The 19,435-nt window shown below is 44.9% G+C and overlaps 2 protein-coding genes across 9 annotated transcripts in view; both read right to left on the bottom strand.

Moving 5' to 3' along the window:
- Positions 1–5,089, bottom strand: part of ST14 (ST14 transmembrane serine protease matriptase) — a 55,039-nt gene extending 49,950 nt beyond the window's left edge. For 2 of the 3 annotated variants that reach the window (XM_087970084.1, XM_026678607.2), the window contains exon 1: positions 4,503–5,089. In XM_087970084.1, the coding sequence (XP_087826210.1) occupies positions 4,503–4,574 (72 nt within the window). In that variant the 5' untranslated portion in view covers positions 4,575–5,089. Of the gene's footprint in view, positions 1–2,466; positions 2,756–4,502 lie in introns of those variants that run through there. The other variant, XM_087970085.1, reaches the window with a different exon arrangement.
- Positions 5,090–9,144: 4,055 nt separating this feature from the next.
- Positions 9,145–19,435, bottom strand: part of NFRKB (nuclear factor related to kappaB binding protein) — a 28,250-nt gene continuing 17,959 nt past the window's right edge. For all 6 annotated transcript variants that reach the window (XM_026678608.2, XM_026678612.2, XM_026678614.2 and 3 more), the window contains 8 exons: positions 19,091–19,170; positions 17,544–17,764; positions 16,765–17,047; positions 14,899–15,165; positions 13,666–14,460; positions 12,368–12,474; positions 11,202–11,337; positions 9,145–10,449 (listed from right to left, as the gene is read on the bottom strand). In XM_026678608.2, the coding sequence (XP_026534393.1) occupies positions 10,324–10,449; positions 11,202–11,337; positions 12,368–12,474; positions 13,666–14,460; positions 14,899–15,165; positions 16,765–17,047; positions 17,544–17,764; positions 19,091–19,170 (2,015 nt within the window). In that variant the 3' untranslated portion in view covers positions 9,145–10,323. The remainder of the gene's footprint in view (positions 10,450–11,201; positions 11,338–12,367; positions 12,475–13,665; positions 14,461–14,898; positions 15,166–16,764; positions 17,048–17,543; positions 17,765–19,090; positions 19,171–19,435) is intronic.

Here is a 19,435-nt window from a genome sequence, read left to right as displayed (position 1 = left end):
AGCAGCTACAAGCTCACATTACTCTGAGAAGCACAGAGCAGAAGACACAAGCCTGAAGATGATGAATGAGACTTCATCAAAACGTTGCCTAGATACTTCCAACCTTACGCGGGAGAAAACCCGAATAACCAAAGATAGATAGATAGATAGATAGATAGATAGATAGATAGATAGATAGATAGATAGATATGGCATTCAGCTTTGTTCGGGTATTTCCCACGTCATAATAGTGGTGCTTTTAAAGTTGTAGCAACGTTTCAGCAGAATCTCATCTGCCATCCTCAGGCTTGTGTACTGGGTTTTTTCTTAAACAAAAGCCTGATGATGGCAGATGAGATTCTGCCGAAACGTTGTTATAATTTTAAAAGCACCACTACTATGACGTGGGAAAATACCCGAACAAAGCTGAATGCCATACATGTAAGTACCCACGAAAACTTAAGAAAACATATATATAGTTTTATATATATACATATATGTTTTGTATGTATGTATGTATGTATGTATGTATGTATGTATGTATGTTTTCGCGGGTATTTATATGTATGGTATTTAGGTTTCTTCGGGTATTTTCCCACATCTTAATAGTTGTGCTTTTTAAAATTATAACAACGTTTCGGCAGAATCTCATCTGCCATCATCAGGCTTGTGTACTGGGTTTTTTCTTAATCGTGTGTGTCAGGCTTTGGCAGCCATTTCTGTTTTAAATTTGGTGTTGGCTTCGTGCTTTATTTGAATTGTTTTTTTCTTCATCCTGATTGGCTGGGAGTCTAGGTCTGTGTTTATTGGTCTGAGTTGCTGTGTTCTTGATTAGCTGGCAACATTGTGTTTTGTGTATTGGGGTTTTTCAATGCAGCTGGGTTTCTTGTGAATGGCTGACAATTGTTTATTAGGAAGCTAGGTTTTATTTGGGTAGCTGGCTGGGGCGTGTTTCGGTTGGAAGTATTGGGGGGGTTCTGTTTGTGTCCAGGTGTTTGTTTGGATTGTGGTATAGAGATTTTTTTGTTTGTGAGTGCAGGCTTCCAGATGATTGATAGTCTGGTGGAGTCATCTCTTCTATTCATACTATTAGGTCTTTTATCTATCTCTATTGCACTCACAAACAAAAAAATCTCTATATATTTTAAAGTAACCCCCCGTAAATCACTAAAATAACTTCTTAATATATCTCATTTTATCTTCACTTTACTTATAATCATTAATAATCATATTTTTAATTCATTTCCATTCCCGTTTTTAATCCTCCATTAAAAGAGTTCATAACAGCATAATTTGTATACAATTCATATATACACATATACATATAGTTATATATATATAGTTATATATATAGTTATACAATCCTAAAATACTTCCCAGCAAGTTTTAGACTAAATAACAATATACATTCCCCATGTGGTATCCCCCTTATAAAATCCCTAACCCTTATCTCTAAATTTTTTGGCTTCATTATTTCCTTTAATTTTAGCCAGCTTTCCCTTTTCTAAGTTTCCCTGGTCTTTCTTCTTTTTTCCTTCTGGTATTATTTGTATTCCCATCTGCCTGTCAGCCATGTTTTCCCCCACCCGTTCCAGTTCTCTTTTTGGGGGTTTCTTCTTATATAATTCTTCTTAGTCTTGGGAACCTTGTCTCTTTTATTTGTTGTCTCTATTATCAATGTCTCTGTTTTAAATCCTTTTATATCCTTTGGCAGTAGTCCTTGTTCTCCATGTTCATCTGGGCTGTTGTTTCCCTCTTTCAATTTGTCGTCTCTGGGCTTTCTTTGTCCTTCTGCAAGCTACAATGCCATTACTTTACTAATCATGGTGTCCAGCAATTTCATTCTTTCTTTTAACATACCTCTCACAATTTGCAGCTCCGACTTAAATTATTTCTTTCTTTCATTCATTTTTTTATTAAAGATCAAATTTTTCTATTATAGCCCTTGCCAAAAGTCTCCTCTCACTTTCTCTCAACCTCCAAGAGTCCCAAAATATTGTATTCCTTTATATTTTACTGTAGTTCCCTCTTTAAAAAAAAAAAACAACTTCCGGGGTTTTTGTTGTATTAACAATCTTGTATTCCATTTCTTCTCTCTTTCAAATATTTATACGACTAGTTATTTTCCATAAAACATAAAAGAGGAAAATCTTTAACCATTAGGTGGTACTCTATATCACTTTCTTTTCAAAGTTCTTTTATTTTTAATTCTCTTTTCCGTAGTATTAATATTAAATTTCATCCATTCCAAATAAGTCTAGTGTTTTATCCATTGCCTAATTAATATCCAGTTCTATATATTAATCCAAATTTGATCTCTGATTTCATATAATTCTTTTATTTCTGGTATTTCCTTTACCTTATATTTTCCTCTTATTCCCCGTTCGCCGCTACCATTCTTTCAAATGAGGACACTTTCTTTCTGTTTTTGGGGGATTTTTTAAAAAAAAGTATTCAAAGTCTTTTATCCAGTTACATACCGCTCACCATTTCCACTCTCCAGCACACAAAACTTAAGTCCTGGTAGCTTCCCGTCTTCAGGGCAGCCATTAAACTGCCGCTTCTCCCTGTCTTCTAGGGGAGTAGATACCAAGCTAGGGAGGGGAGATGCGGCTCCCCTCAACCCAGATGGCGGTCTCCCCCTCTTCCCCCCACCCCTACAAGGTGGGTCAGATGGTTCAGTCCCTCAGGGACCCCTCCAGCAGGGCAAGCGCAGATCAAAGCCGCGCACGATCGCGGTCAGATCCGTCTTCAACGGAAACGCCACCGGAGGTCCCGTGTGTATATGTATATAAATGTATCCTACACACACAGCAGTGATGGGATTCAATTTTTTTTTACTACTGGTTTTGTAGACGCGGCTTGGTGGGAGTGGCAGGGGAAGGATACTATAATTCTCCAGTCAGAGGTGGTATTTGCCAGTTCTCCGAACTACTCAAAATTTCCACTACCGGTTCTCCAGAATCGGTCAGAACCTGCTGAAGACCACTTCTGACATGCACACACAAATAAAATTTATAAAGGGATAAGTAACACACAAGTTTAAAAAATAATATATGGCCAACTAAATCCATTTAAGGATAAGGCAAAAGACTCTTGTATATTTCTAGTTTTTTTTAACTTGGTCTATTTTATCTTTGTTTTTATCTCTTAACATGTCAGGTGGTTCTCGACTTATGATCGTAATTGAGCCCCAGATTTCTGTTGCTAACAGATACAGTTGTGAAGTGAATGTTGTCCCAATTTTACGCTCTTTCTTGCCACCGTTGTCGTTAAGCGAACCGCTGCAGCTTTTTTCCAGTTAGTAAGGCAGCTATGAAGGGAATTTGGCTTCCTCGTTGATTTTGCTGGTCACACGTTGTAGCCGCCATAAACATGAGTCAGGAGAGCCAAGCCTGATCATGTGACCACGCGGAAACCACAACGGTCGAACGTGTGGGAAAAAAAACCCCGGTCCTTGTAAAGTCACTTCCCTTCCTCCTACCCCCAGTCCTGTGGTCCCTTCGAACAGTCGCTCAACAAACTGTTGCAAGTAGAGGACTACCTGTGCTAGCTGTTTTTTTTTCATTCCTCCTCTTCCTCGGCTGGCCTAGCACCACCATCCCACTAGGGATCTTGATCCTCCCGCCTTTTCCATTTTTTAAAAAAATTATTTTTAATTTTAATTATGCAAATATAACACAACACCTCCAACTTATCCTCATTTACACATAAATACATTTTACTTCATCATGTACAATCTCCTTGTTAAAACGTTAACCGCTAATTCATCTAATCGTAACTACTAGTATTATACAACCATTTATAAAATTTATTCCACGTTTTGTAAATATTCCTTTGCCTTTTATTTCTAAAGTTAACCTCTCAGATTCCCGCACATGCCATAATTTTTCTTGTTATTTCTGTTTCCGGAGGTCTAATTTCATTTTTTCCAATGTCTTTTCCATTTCCTCCCACCTTTCTCCTCCTCCTCCTCTTAGGCCATATTTCACCTTTGCACACCTTTCAGCTGAACTACCTGAGCAGCTCAGCTTCCCGGATCCCGTTTCCTTTTTTTTTTTTTTCCCCTCTCCCCTTCTTTTCTCTTCCACCCAAAGCCTTAAATCTCTCGGGAAGGAGAAGCCCCTCTCCAAACGCCCCATCAACAAAGCCGGACCAGGGCCAAGCCTGCCTGAGAAGACCCCCGCCCCCCAGATCTCTCCCACATGCTCAGATGACCCATCTCGGGAGAATCCCCCCACCCTTCGCAGCCCTTCCAGCCCAACAAAGAGGGAGGTGGGATCCATTCCGCGTTTCCAAACTCTTATCTTTTCTTTTATGTCCGCTGAGAGCATTTGCACCAAAGACAAATTCCTTGTGTGTCCAACCACACTTGGCCAATAAAGAATTCTATCTATCTATCAAGGGGATCGTTAAAACAATTAAAACATATTTTTTTAAAAAAACACAACACCGATTTTGGGGGGGCAAAGACCCCCCCCTTAGCCCCGTCCCCCCCAAAAAAGAAAGAAATCAGCGCTCACCTCGGTCTTGCTGCTGTATTTCAGGCCCGAGACTTTTGTTTTGGCCCCCGAAGGTGGGCGATAAATATTCATCTTTCCTTCAGGTATCGATGAATCGCTTTTCGGAGGAAGGGAGGAGGCAGAGGTCGGTGGGTGGGTGGGTGGGTGGATAGGGGACGAGCAGATGATGCGGGGCGGGAGAGCCAAGAATCCCCAAAAAAGGAAAAGAAAGGAAAGGAATCAAAAAAATCAAAAAGGAAAAAAATCCAACTGGCGACGCCGGGCGCAAAGTTCTCTCCAACTTTTGCCTCGCTTCCAGACGCAACTTGTGTTTGCTCTCTACAAAGCCAAGAGGGAAAACCCAGCCGGGGGCTGATTCACACACACATCCGGGGCTCCCCAAAGGAGGAAGGTTTCCTTGTCTTCTTCTCTTCTTTTGTCCTCCTTTTCTTTTCTTTTCCTTCTCCCTTCTTTCTCTCCGCCCTGCTTGAACTGGGTCGCGCGCGGGCGCGCTGCCTCGCTCTGCCTCCCCTTCGCCTTCCTGGAGCGCCCTTTGCGCGCACAGGTGACCCGCGGCGGGGCGGAGCTGCTGCTGCCGGTGGAGCAGCGCGGGAGTTACCTGGCGGCGCGGGGCCCCGCCCGCTTCTCCTGCTGGCAGGTGAAGGGGGCGGGGAGTAACAGCCGTCGGAATAAAGCTGGAAGGGAACCTTGGAGGTCTTCTAGTCCAGCCCCCTGGTCAAGCAGGAGACCTTCAACCAGTCAGAATAGAATGGAAGGGACCTTGGAGGTCTTCTAGTCCAGCCCCCTGTTCAAGCAGACCACCTTCAACCAGTCAGAATAGAATGGAAGGGGCCTTGGAGGTCTTCTAGTCCAGCCCCCTGATCAAGCAGGAGACCTTCAACCAGTCAGAATAGAACGGAAGGGGCCTTGGAGGTCTTCTAGTCCAGCCTGCTGCTCAAGCAGGAGACCCTATACCATTTCAGACAACTGACTGTCCAGGCTCTTCTTAAAAACCTCCAGTGATTGGAGCACCCACGATTTCTGGTGGGAAGCTGTTCCACTGGTTAATTGTTCCCATTGTTAGAAAGTTTCTCCTTAGTTCTAGGTTGCTTCTTCGCATGAGTAGCACTGAAAGGAGGCCCTTTCCCCTTGCCCAGGTGGGGGAAGCTGAAGGTGAGTGATGGGATACTGCAAAATCCCCATTTCCTCCCCACCCCCACTAACCTGCTTTCCAGCTCTGTTCTCCTGTGCAGGGCAACCAAAGACCCAGCCAATTAGCTGGGACTCGAGAGGCAGAGAAGAGATGATGGGGTTGGCGGGGCCAGTCAGAGGTGGCATTTGCCGGTTCGCCAAACTACTCAAAATGTCCGCTACCGAACTGGTCAGAACCTGCTGAATATACCAGCTCTGGCGAGAGCTCTAAGGCAGGGGTCCCCAACCGCCGGTCCGCGGACCGGTACCGGCCGCGGAACAAGCCTTACCGGGCCGCTGGTTGCTGGGCGCCGCCATCTTTTTGGTAAAAAAGCAATTTTTCGTCAAAAAGATGGCGACGTAGCGCTTCGTGAGCTTTTCCGGGTAGAAAGCCATTTCTACCCGAAAAAGCTCACCGAGCGCTGGCGCCGCCATTTGATTTGCAAATCACTTCGGTGACGCCACCGGAAGTGATTTTTCGTCAAAAAAGATGGCGGCGCCAGCTGACGCCGAACCGGTCGCGGCGCCCAGCTGGCGCCGGAACCGGGCCGCGCGCCGAAAAGGTTGGGGATCCCTGCTCTAAGGGATGGAGGAAGAGGTGGTACGGGAGGAGGTGCACCTGGCAGGAGGGACTTGCTGGGCTGCCAAGGAGAGCTACTCCAGACTGGACACTTACAGGCGGAAGAACCCTGTGGGATCTGGAGCTTTCCTTGGTGGGTTCAGCTGATAAGAGACCCCTGACTCCTTAGCCTGGTCCTCTGTCCCATGTTGCCTGGGTCTTCCTTGACTCTTCCGTTCTTCCATGGGCAACCCAAGAAGTAACCTATTTTTTAAAAGATCTGTTCAAATCTTTCCTTCCTTTTTTCTATAAATAACTCGAGGGCGTGAATAGACCCGATGCTCCTTCCTCCTCCTATTTTTCCCAGCAACAACCCTGTCAGGTCACTCAGCTGGCTTTTCAGGCCTAAGGCAGGACTAGAACGCAACACCAGCGCCTTAACCACGATACAAATCTGATTTAACTTCCCCGGAGGGGTTTCCCTCTGCTGGTCTCACGTGATTTGGAGACGGTTTGAATAAACCACAAAGGGTGGGATTCAGAGTCACAAAGTGAATGCAGGTATTTGGAAAAGGTCGTTTTAGAAATAAAGCTAATGGGATGGTGGACAAACCATCGTTGGAATGGAGAAGGAACCACACACGTCTGGTATGGGTGCTGATTTATTTGGGGTGGCTGTGGTTTGCAGGAGTCTCCAAACTTGGCAACTTTAAAGGCTTGTGGACTTCAACTCCCAGAATTGCCCAGCCAGCAAGACTAGCTGAGGAATTCGGGGAGTTGAAGTCCACAAGTCTCAAAGTTGCCAAGTTTGGAGACCCCCCTGATCTAAAGCACAGGCTACCATGGGGTTGGGTTGTGCGTTGGTCAATTCTAACCCTGACTGGTAATACGGTCTACTGTTTGCCTTGACATATTGTGGGAATCTAGCCAAGTGTAGTTTATGTAGTAAACCGGGGAGGGAGATCTCTGTTATTATTGGAGTAGGCTAATGCAATGTGCTTCCAGAGGGAACTGACAGGAAAATACATGGCTGGAGAAAACATAGGTGGCTTTAAGCACTGAGCGGTCCTAGTAGAGCAAACAGTTGCAACCTTGAACTTTGATTCAGACAAGACAGTTTGGATGGGCAGGAAAACCGGTGCTCTTTCTGGAACGATTGGCTTCCAGATTTGAAGCTATCCATTCAACCCTGGGGAGGCTTGGTTTGGTTTTTGTTTTTTTTCCAGAATTTGAGTAGTTGCAATCCTAGCATTTCTGCTGTTGCCCTCTTTGAGCACAGCCTCTAAGGTTAAAAGGCCAGAGCAATGAAGTAAAAATAGCCAGTAATTTAAAATATTCAGACAGGCAACGCTGACAAATTTCTGCCAAATCACAAAGATGCCCAGAAAACAATCTGAGGGAGGGAGGGAGGGAGGGAGGGAGGGAGAGGGAGAGAGAGAGAGAGAGAGAGAGAGAGAGAGAGAGAGAGAGAGAGAGAGAGAGAGAGAGAGATGGATAGATAGATGATGGAAGATAGAGATGATATAGATAAATATAAAGATAGATGATGAGATGAGAGTTGAAAGAGAAAGGTGTTTCTTAGGAAAATGAAATTAAAATATTAATTCACATTGCTGAAATTCACTATGGATTTAGTTTAAAAAGTCATTTAGATTAGGGGTGTCCAACAGGTGGACTTTAAGACTTGTGGATCCCAGAATTCCTCAGCCAGCTTTGCTGGCTGAGGAATTCTGGGAGTTGAAGTCCACAAGTCTTAAAGTTGCCAAGGTTGGACACCCCTGATCTAGACTATGGGGGAAATAGTGTGAAGTACCTGAATGAAAAGCACGATGTATTAAACGTATAAAGAATAACTTCAGCGTCAAGTGGCATAATTAATGGAAAACTTAGTCACAGCATTGTGTTTCCTAGCAATTTTACAGAATCACTGAATGGTGTATTTACTGCAAGCTGTCTAGTGAGTCCATCAGGATGTCCTACACTATCTTTACATCATCCCAAGTATTCATTACGCAAGAACATGTTGCTACCTGGAGGGTTTAAAATCCAGTGAGAAAAAATATCCAGCCAAGAAGGAAATGCTGGTTGGTGAGTAGAAGAGCAAGCCAGTCGACCAGACTGACCTAGAAAAGCTTGAAAAGAAGAAACGGTAACGAGAAGTTGACCTTCATGGCTATCGGGGCAGAATTTGAATTAGAATATTGCTGGAAGGGACCTTGGAGGTCTTCTAGTCCAGCCCTGTGCTCAACCAGGAGATCCTATACCTCTTCTGCATCTCAACCAAGCGAAATCCCAACTGCTGCAAATTAGCTTACCTTTTGGGGACCTTAAGATACCTACATAGAGTGTAGGCGGTGGAATGAGGTGGTCCATTAAAGGCAAATAAATGTCCGTTCATCCCTTTACTTCAAAGCCTGCGCATTCTTTATGTGGGATCTTTCTGAAAATTCTTTTAAAGAAGTGCTTTGGCTCTTTGTATGAATGCAGCACCTGTCAGCTGCCCCTTTAACAATGCATTCACACCTCTTCAGACTTCAGGGCAAGGATGCTTTTAAGAGCTGCCTCAAGCAAATTATGTTAATGATTGATTCATGAAAACAATGGCATCTTTTTTTCCCCCTCCTGGGTCTGGCAGACACATGATTGAAGACAAGCAGGCTTACCAGAACTGCTCTGGGCTCCTATAAGATCCAAAATATTTCTTCTGAATTATGTGCATTTTACTATACTGTTTGAATAAACATACAGAAAATGCCACATTCTACAAATCTCATTACTAGTTAATCAAACAAAGTGCCGTTTTCAAACCCCCAGTGTATTGTTTGTTACGTTTTTCCAACTTTTCTGATTCTTGCACCCCAAATTAGGAGCTATATTTGGATTCCCATTTTATGGCAATAAAGTACAATACACTTGATTAACATCTGATTTTAATGTCAGATGACTTTATGATAGCTAGTAACTCTCTTGACTTTAAAAAAAAAAAAAGAAGACCATGCAAAACTGTGAACATGGTATGCAATAACTATCGCGGTTCATAGACTTGGCATTTTTCTCTTAGCAAAAATACAAACCAAATAGATATTCATTTCAGTGCTTAATATCACTTTTAAAAAATGATCCCTTACAATAAAACAAAACAGTTCAGGTAATATAGCTGAGCTGATAGCAGACGTTCGTTCATAAAGTTTGGTAACCTTTATTCAAAAAGTAATAAAAATCCACAGTTAGGCTAATCTCCACTGAAGTGAGCAGGTAAGGTCAGAGGTCTCCAAACTTGGCAACTTTTAAGACTTGTGGACTTCAACGCCCAGAATTCTCCAGCCAACTCTAACTCAAGACATAAGAGACCCTTCTTGCTCTGCTGGCTGGAGAATTCTGGGCGTTGAAGTCTACAAGTCTTAAAAGTTGCCAAGTTTGGAGACTCCTAAGGTAAGTGTTCACCAAGCTCTGGGCGAGTTGGCTTCACCTGTGATTTTGAGAACCAATTTTCCTGTCCCATTAAGGCCACCAACATTTTGTCAAAATGGGGTAGAGGGAACAAAAGAATTTAACTCTCGGCTTTATTCACAACTAGCTCACCTGTGTATGAGATTTTCTTGTGCAACCTGGTGCAGGCGGAAGAAACATCCGCACGCAGAAAGACCATCAACCCGAAGTGGGTCTCAGATCTCCCCCCCCCAAAAAAACCCCAGTCATATACGTACACAGAACAGACAAAAACATTGGGAACAAACAGTAACAATCCAGATGGCAGAAAGCCCAATCCAGTGTCCACTACTGCCAACGCTCCCATTCTTCTTCTTGTCTCGTTTAGAATCCATTTTAGAAACAGACATTCCCACCAACACGAGCTGATAATTCAGAGAGACGACGACTCATTAAAAAATTCAGTGTGGATTTCACTAGCATGCTACGCTAGCTGGGCTTGTATCGGGGGCTCTGCCTATTCAGGACCCCAGAGACCACCAGAGACGCTTCGAGCTGCATCAGGAACCAACCTGCACATCACGAAGTCCCACCTGAGCTACTCAGGTGAAAATGGCGCAAGAGATCTAGAGATGAAAAAAATATATAATCCTGCTGACACTTTCACGGCTGATCCTGGGTCTGTTTTGGAGATGGGGCTGCCGTGACAACTACAGTGGATACCGCTTTTGTAGAGCCAGAGACTGTTCCTGCCTGGAGATGGGAGGCTGGAACGGTCTGAATCCGCACCTGTACAGAACAGGACAATGAGATTAAAAATCTCCCCCCACACTGCAGAAAATATCAATACTAGCAATAAGCACTTAGACTTATACATCTCTTCACAGTGCTTTACAGCCCTCTCTAAGTGGTTCACATAGTCAACATAATTGCCTCCAATAATCTGGGTCCTCATTTTACCGACCTTGGAAGGATGGAAGGCTAAGTCAACCTTGAGCTGGTCAGGATCGAACTCCTGGTGGTGGGCAGAGTTAGCCTGCAATACTGCATTCTAACCACTGTGAAGGGAAGGGAGAGGAGGAAAGAAGGGAGGGAGGGAAGGAGGAAGGAAAATAGCAGTAGCACTTAAGACTTATATACTGCTTTAAAGTGCTTTACAGCCTTCTCTAAGCAGTTTACAGAGTCAGCCTCTTGCCCCCAACAATTTGGGTCCTCATTTTACCGACCTCAGATGGATGGAAGGCTGAGTCAACCTTGAGCCTGGTAAGATTCGAACTGCCAGCAGCAGAAGTAGCCTGCAGTACTGCATTCTAACCACTGCACCACCCATGGCTCATGGTACTAGGGGGAAAGTCTGTTGTTAAACCAAATTTCTTACTGAAAGCTTGCCTCGCCCATGTCCCTCAAATCCTCAACCTCTGACCAAAGCACTCTCTAAGTGCATGAATAAATAAATCACACCCAAAAATTAATTGCAACCGTCCAAGGCGATGGTGATATTTCAAACCCAAGCCACAAAGAGAGTGATTGGGGTTCCTTACCTGGGCAGCCTGTCCTTGTTGCTGCAGCTGTTGCAACTGTTGGGCAGTCAGGAAGCTCACTGGTTTGTTCCCAGCAATCAGTTTTGTTCCGGCTGGCATGGTGGTCAGGATGATATTCCGCCCCAACCCGCTAATGCTATGGAAAGAAAACCATCTAGAAGTCAGGGGGAGATTGGAGGCAGAAGGCGATAGACTCCTTGCACAAGGCTGGGCTTTTCATATTGGTTATTGTAGCCTCCAGGTTCCCAATACTTTACAAGAACATCAAGAAGGGTTCAATTTCACAGGGAGGTCTCCCAGAGTTTTACCTAGCGAAAGCTGTTGTTTTACCAAACTAGCACCACCTCTAGCAGGGAGAGAGTTGGTGTTCACCTGCTTTAGGAAGAAACATCACTTTCCCTCTAGTAGTGCCTTAAAGTATGTGTTTCCAGGATCTGAGCCGAATTCTGCACATTTTACTACCAGGGCTGATTTGGTAGGGGGTTAAGCCTCCAGGCTAAAAACCAGGAAACTTTGGCATGAAAGCCGGCTGGGTGACATTGGGCCAATCGTTCTTAGCCCACAGCTCAGGCGACAGCCGGTGAGTCAATTCCTGTCACAACCAATGGAACAACATTTAGTTGATCTAAAAAAAAGTGGACCTTACATCTATGGGGAAAACGCTAGGAAAAAAAAAAAAAAAGAATAATTCTGCACATTTCCCTACAAAGGGAACTGTTTTATGGGGAAACACAGTAGCCATATGGCTGAAGGAGTGAAAAGGAAATTCACTTTGTGCTTTAAGGAACTTATGGGGGGGAAAACCAAATACAGTAATTGATTTTTCACTCTGAAAACTTTTTATGTTTTATGTAAGGATTACCTTTCAATAGTTACAGCAGCAGGTGAGAAGTTGACCAATTTAGAGTGGGGGAAAAATGGGGATAGCCAAATAAAGTAAGATGCTGTGCAACATTCACAATCATTCAGGGATTTCTTTTTTTTAAGACACTACCTAACCCATTTTACAGACAGAGGTTTCACTCTATAATGTTTTCAGCGGCTAAAAGAATTAGCAGGACCTTTCGGAACTTTCAATCCTCTTTTTTGTTGGATTTCCAGTGACCTAATTACAGCCCTAGGAAATTCGTTACTGAGAGATTCCCAATCCCTTCTGCATTACTTACTTGGCCCCAAGGTTGCCTTTGATGATGGGAGCAGTCACAACATTCTTGCCTTTCACAGGCTGGCTGATGACCGAGAGGGGCACGGTGATTCGGGTAGGCAGTTTCCTCTGGGAAATAAATAAGATGCAGAAATTATTCATACCGTTTCTCCTGCCCTATAGATTATCCACATGTCTATGGAGACCAAAAAAAACTAAAAGTACACATATAGACTGGGTGAAACAAGGCTCAATAGCAGTAACTGTGAGGGGGATCTTGGAGTCTTAGTGGACAACCAGCTAAATATGAGCCAGCAGTGTGCAGCAGCAGCCAAAAAAAAAGCTAATGCAATCCTAAATTGCATCAACAAAGGGATACAATCAAGATCAAGGGAGGTACTAATGCCACTCTATAAAGCCTTAGTAAGACCACACCTAGAGTACTGCATCCAGTTTTGGTCACCACACAATAAAAAAAAAATGTTGAGACTCTAGAAAAAATACAGGGAAGAGCAACCAGGATGATTAAGGGGCTGGAGACTAAAACATATGAACGGTTACAGGAACTGGGCTTGGCTAGTCTAGTAAAGAGACATGATAGCGGTCTTCCAATATTTGAGGGGCTGCCACAGAGAGGAGGGGGTCAATCTATTTTCCAAAGCACCTAAAGGCCAGACAAGGAATAATGGGTGGAAATTGAACAAGGAGATTTAAGCTGGAAATAAGGAGAAACTTTTTGACAGTGAGAACAATCAACCAATGGAATAGCTTGCCCTCTGAAGTTGTGGGAGCGTCATCACTTGTGACTTTCAAGAAGAAATTGGACTGCCGTTTGTCAGAAATGGTGTTGGGTCTCCCGCTTGGGCAGGGGGTTGGACTAGATGACCTACAAGGTCCCTTGCAACTCTGATTATCTGTTATCTGAGATTCTCAGTCTTCGAGATCACGGTTGTCCCCAAAGTGCTTTTTTTTTTTTTTTTCAAGAGGCAAACTGGATTTTCTGGGTTTTTTTCTCTTGAAGACATTTCACTTCTCATCCAAGAAACTTATTCAGAAGCTTCTTGGGTGAGAAGCAAAACGTCTTCAAAACCAGAAAGTCCAATTTTGCCTCTTGAAAAAAGCACCTTTCAGATAGATATCCAAAGGAAAGTGATACCCTCTCCCCCTGAATGCCCCCTTCCCCAAATTTTCTGCAAAACCCCGAAACCATCGCCAATACATATGACCTTTCCATGCAACACTTGTAAACAATTCCTAATGATGGAAGAAACCAGAATAGTTAACGAAGTGGATACTTTCCCATCTGAGGGAGTTACTTACTGGCTGGGAGGTGGAAACCACTGTGGTGCTCACAGGCACCTGTCGCACAGTGGAGGTTCCTGGCCCTATAGATATGGGTGTTCCTGCCGCCCCTGAGACCACAGCGACTGCCTTGGAGACAGAAGCCGTCATGGTGGGCAGAGAAACAGCTGAGGTATGGCCAGTCCGAGGTATGCTGACTGAAGAAGTAGAGGGCATATGCTTGGCATGGGTGGCCACTGTAATTGTCTGGCCAGGTTTGGGAGGCATCACCCCCATGCCCTGCACAATCCTTATGGTGGCTGCCGGCTTGGCTTCGGAGGACGTGATTGTGGTCATGGATTTGCCCTTGTGGTCTGCCACGGACATGCCCAGAGCAGGCATCAGTCGGAAGGCGGAACCGGCAGACTCCACTGTCTTCAGGTCCGGTGTCACTTTGACCACGGTTGGTCCAGCGGCAACGGGCGAAGCAGAGGTGTTGGGCGTGCTGGTCTTGGCGGGGGAGTCCGAGGACTGGATGGAGCTTGAGGTCACCCGCAAAGTGGCGCAGATGCCCTTCCCTGCAGGGTTGCTCCCGGTGCCGGTGGCTGTGCCGAAGAGGTCTTGGGTCAGTTTGACGGTAGTGACTTGAGATTTGGCCAAGGTGGCCATCATGTCTGGAGTGATGCGGAGAACTGTCTGCCCCTTGGCATCGGTGGTGATGGAAGACGGAGGCAGACGCAAAACATCCTTGCCTTGAATACGGAAGTTGGATGTGGTAAGCGGGAGGCTGCTCCCGGCCTGGTTCTTCATGCTTAACTGTCCAGTAATAGCCACCTGCAAAGCAAAACGGGCACTGATTTCAACTTCTCTTTCAAGAAACACTGGTCGTATTGTCTGTAGCCATGCCTGCAACACTGGTTATATTGGGTGTAGCCATGCCAACTAAACAGGGCTGGAAGGCCAAACTTCCAGGGATCAAAACCTTTGCTCAGAGGTCTTTAAAAACCAGGCAAATTAATGGGCAAACAGGCCCATCCCTCAAGGCTGAGTAGCCTCCTGAGATCTATTTCCTAGTTTATAACACGGCTGCCAGAAGCCTGAATTTCCTCTTCCATTCTACCATCCTTTTCAAGCTATGTCTGCGAGGAGGGTGTGGAGTTATGTGTTTTTATTTGAATAAATTCAAGAGCTTAATAAACCAGGCGTGGCTGGTGACTTTCCTAGGGGCACGTAGTTAGCAGTAAAATAGCTTAGCAGGGTGCAGATCCTCACCTGTTTAATGATATTTTGGCCAGCAACGTTCTGGAGGACAGTGGTGGATGAGGAGGAAGATGATAAAGAAGCAGAGGAGGTCAACGTGGGAGTAGTGGGAGGGTTGGGCACTGCACTGTTTGGAGAACTATTTGCTGGCTTGGGGGTGGGCGCAGGCGTTGCCGGAATCCCTGTCCCGGTGACGCTGGCTGCTCCAGTTACAGCAACAGTTGCCCTCTGTACTTGGACTGAGCTGGTCTGAGCTTTCACTGGCACAGTCATGACAGCCTGAGGGGGAGAAGAAGCCGTTATCATAACAATTGCATAGCCATCTAGATGCCATTCCTTCCTGCTCTAGATGGCTCCACTTGTGACCAAAAATTTCAAGGTAGCCATCACTCTTATTACCCCGAATACAAAAATATGGACGTTCTTGTCAGGACTCCTTTCTAGTCCAATATGCACTTGGAACAATTCTTCTGTTTCGTGACTTACTTGAGGAAACCAATAGCACATGTAAATGATGACTGGAGTCCGTGACTCACTTCCTTAATATTTTTTCCCAATTCAGCTAATGTAATTGAATTCAGACAGACCCACACATACTCAATTTTCTTTTTTCTTTTTTTTTCTTTTAGCACTGCAGATGATGAAGCACAGACAACACAAACTGCTCACATTCTGTAAAGGAAGTTGTTCCTCATAGTTGTTCTTGTACTTTGGGGAATCTATTTGCTGGTGACAACATTAAAATTGTTCAGAGGCTGAAGATCTATCTCCCATCTTCCCCCATGTATGATCCGGACCAGCGTTTCTGAACCTTAGCAACTTTCAGATGTGTGGACTTCAATTTCCAGAATTCCCCAGCCAGTCAGTCTTACTGGCTGGCTGGGGGAATTCTAAGAATTAAAGTGTACACATCTTAAAATTGCCAGGGTTGATAATCACCGGTCTAGACATTCAAAAACCACAAGATTGAAGGATGAATCCCATTTCTCTGGAAATGGAAAGAGAAGCCTATCCATGAAAAAAACATAGGTTTAAAAAGGCTAAAATGAGATGGGATTTCTTCCAGCAGAAGTTAAGAACTCTCCTGTCTCCAGAGGACTTGCTAGTCCCAAGCGAAAGTATATTTTGCTTTTCTCAGCAAGAAGATCCACCAAAGATTTCGTGAAAATGGAAGTCTCTATGGCAGAGGTGGCTAACCTTTTGGGGCTCTTGTGCCAAAAACTGCGAGCGAGCCAGCACTCCCGTACTCGCATGCCAGCACCCAGAATGCAATGCGTGCTCCCGTTCCCCATGCCCCCTGTGCATGCGCGCAATCCCCACCCCCTTACCTGCACTGCGCCTCACAGCTGATTTTTCCCCCCGGTTGGTTTGAGGCCTGTTTCGGCCTCCCGGAGGCTTGGAAAAAAGCCTCTGCGGTATTACAGGAAGTGACGAAACGGGCCTATAATTCGGCTTGAGAAGCCTTGCAGAGGCTTTTTCCAAGCCTCTGGGAGGCCGAAAAAAGCCTCAAACCAACCGAAAAAAAAAAAAAAAGTCAGCTGTGAGGCGTGGGCATGCGCAGTGAGGTTAAGTTTGCCTGCTGCTGGCGTGCTACTTGTGGCACGCGTGCCATAGGTTCGCCATCACAGCTCTATGATGTCATTTAGGGACTTAAGTTTTTACACAGGAAGCATCTACGCCTACTCCCCTTTTCTGCAGGCACTAGTAAAGGAGTAGTAATTTATTTAGATACTTTAGTTCCGATGCCTTGAATTATACTGTTGTTCAACTGCTGTTCAATGTAAAATTACAGAGGTGGATCTACGTTCAGTAGTGATGGAGAGGTCACCTGGAAGGAAGATTAATAACTCCTGTTGCTCATTCACACTTGTTACTCACCTGAGAGAATACTTTGCTCTGCACAGTGGAAGTGGAAGGAACCCGGATCTGAGGGATGGAGGCCAGGGATGGCTGCTGTTGCGCTACCACCTGGGCCGGCTGAGACAGAGAAGGCAGGCTAGTCTGAGCTGCAACTACTCGGACTTGAGGAAGGCCTGAGGAAGTGGGGTGGCCAGCTGTCCGTGGGGTTGACAGCTGAGATCCAGGCTGAGCCTGAGTGCTTTGTGGGGTGGAGAGCAACGTCCCAAGCTGGGGCATGGTGGGAGAAGATACCAAAAGGATGCTATGCAACAATGAAACAAAAAAAAAAAAATATTCTCATGACCTTTCTTCTTGACCACAGGATTTCAACTGGATCAAGTGCTCAAAATACAGCGATATAACACAGGTCCTTCTTTTCTTAAAAACAAAACAAAACAAAAAACAATAGTTCCAAAAACTGTTTATCATTTGAAACACTACTTCAAAGACATTTCCCCAAATCGCTTAGAGAGCCTGCCAATATTTCTGCATTCTTCCATCAAACCAGACCACTTGACTCAACCATGTTTTCCCAAACAGTCCCTATTCTTATGTCACCTGCTATGCTCTGGAGGAATCACTTGTAGAAGATTGTAACCAAGAAATCTGGCACCGTTGCGGTTTATATTTCCCCTCCTCTTTGCAGATTTAAACCGTCTAGCACCCCCTCTTAATTCCTACCCCTGCCTTATCCTTATTTTGCCTGGAGATATTTCCAACCCGCTCCAACGTTTTATCAAGATGTACGAGGGAGTTACCTCTGGCTGGATTTTGCTGGCTCTGTTGCAACGCAAGACAAACTCTTGCTAACCACAGAGACAGGAGGGGGTGAAATAGGCATCGCTGGCAAAGGGAGCACGGCAGGCGTCACTGGAGTTACCGGGGTTGGCGGCATGCTGGAATCGCTAATGCTCAGCTGGCTGGGCTCGGAGATGCCGGTGGTCACCCCTTTCGCCGAACTCTCCTTGGTGCTGGATTTCTACAGTGTCAAGAAAGGAGCTTACTTCTTTGAAACACACACACACACTGCATTTATCTCTGACAATCTGCACAAGGTCACAGAGTGAAATAAAACCCAGACTTTCTAAAAAAAAACAAAAACAACCAAATCTGCGTTTCAGGGATACAGCAAACGCTTTGCATTTAAAATGCTAGCCGTGCAAGCCCCAGAAAATTTCAGATGGAATTGAGAAAACCAAGAAAGCTGCCACTGATATATTATAGGCCAGGGGTCTCCAACCTTGGTCAGTTTAAGCATAGTGGACTTCAACTCCCAGAAGCTGTCTGGGGAATTCTGGGAGTTGAAGTCCGCCAGGCTTAAAATGGCCAAAGTTGGAGACCCCTGTTATAGGCAGAGCTTCACTAGATGAATCACTGAGCAGACTCAAGTCTTTATGAGCTTCCTTTGCACAGGGTTTGAGAGGAAGAACAAAAAACAAGCAGCGACTCCTCTATGCAGTGGAAAAGGCAGCAATTCCTGAAAGGAATCACAACTTTCTATCCTTAGCCTATTGTTTATCATATACAGGAGATTTTGTACTGGTTGTTTTACACATAAATATTCGACTGCAACCAACCGCATTGTTCATGAGAGAAGTAAGATACAATAATCCCGTTTATGTCCCCACTGATCCATACATCTGAATGGACAATCTGTGGCTCCCGTTTTTAATGCCCACCCTTTGTCCTAAGTAGCTCAGGAGTAACTCAGAAAGTCTTGCTTTTATTTTTATTTAAATGTAACTGCTTGGACCAGGGACTAACGACGAAGGGGATGTTTTTCTATGACTTTATCTACGCATCAAATCAAGTCTGTGAAGCAACACAGACTCACTGGAATTATCTTCTCTCCCTGCAGACTTGTCTTCCCAAAATTAAGAGTTGGTCCGACACATTTGAGAATACAAACTACAGCGGAGCCTCGTGTCGTGACCATGATCCATTCCTGGAGTCCGATTGCGACCTGATTAGGTCGTGTTTGGAAGAACAACCGACTGTGCATTTGCGCAGTAAAAAAAAAGAAAATGGTGCCAAAAGGGAATCTTTCCACGATGATTTTGTTCTCCACCCGATTTTTGAATCGTGACCCGAGGTTAAAAAATCGGGTGGATTTTTTTTATTCACCGCCCGATTTGGTCGCAAACAGGAGCGTTCGCCACCCGAGGTTCCACTGTACTTGTTTGTAGCCTTAATTAGAACAGGATATGGCCAAAGAAAGCTCAATCTCTACCCAAGCCTTCAGGGTAGCGCGGTAAATACTTCTTCCGAAAATTTTGGCCCCCAAAGACTACACCAGGCAACTTACGGTCTTTGCAGGAGGCTTCGGTTTCTGCTGAAGAGCCTTCTTGGCCTTCGCTGCAGCTGCCTGGGCCTGATGAATCCGCTCTGGAAGGAAAGGAATCAGATGCTGTGAGAAAGACATGCACACCTAGGCAGCCCTTGCCTTAAAAAAAATACACACGTTTCCAAAAATTCACACTCTGCTGAGTGACATAGTTTGCCAGCCTTGAACAGTTGAGTCATACATGAAAATTGCTCATGTTCTAAAGCAGGGCTGTCAAATTCCCGGCCCACAGGCCAGAAGCGTCACGCGCTGGCCACACCCGGTTTAGCGGAGGAGGGAAAGAAGTCCCGAGATGTCATGTGACGC

The sequence above is a fragment of the Notechis scutatus genome, chromosome 7 (assembly GCF_049901735.1).
Source record: "Notechis scutatus isolate UNSWTSFEM ecotype Mainland chromosome 7, rNotScu1.2, whole genome shotgun sequence".
Classification (NCBI taxonomy): Eukaryota; Metazoa; Chordata; class Lepidosauria; order Squamata; family Elapidae; genus Notechis; species Notechis scutatus.
The sequence above is the reverse complement of the archived record's forward strand: the minus strand, read 5'-3'. Positions and strand labels throughout refer to the sequence as shown.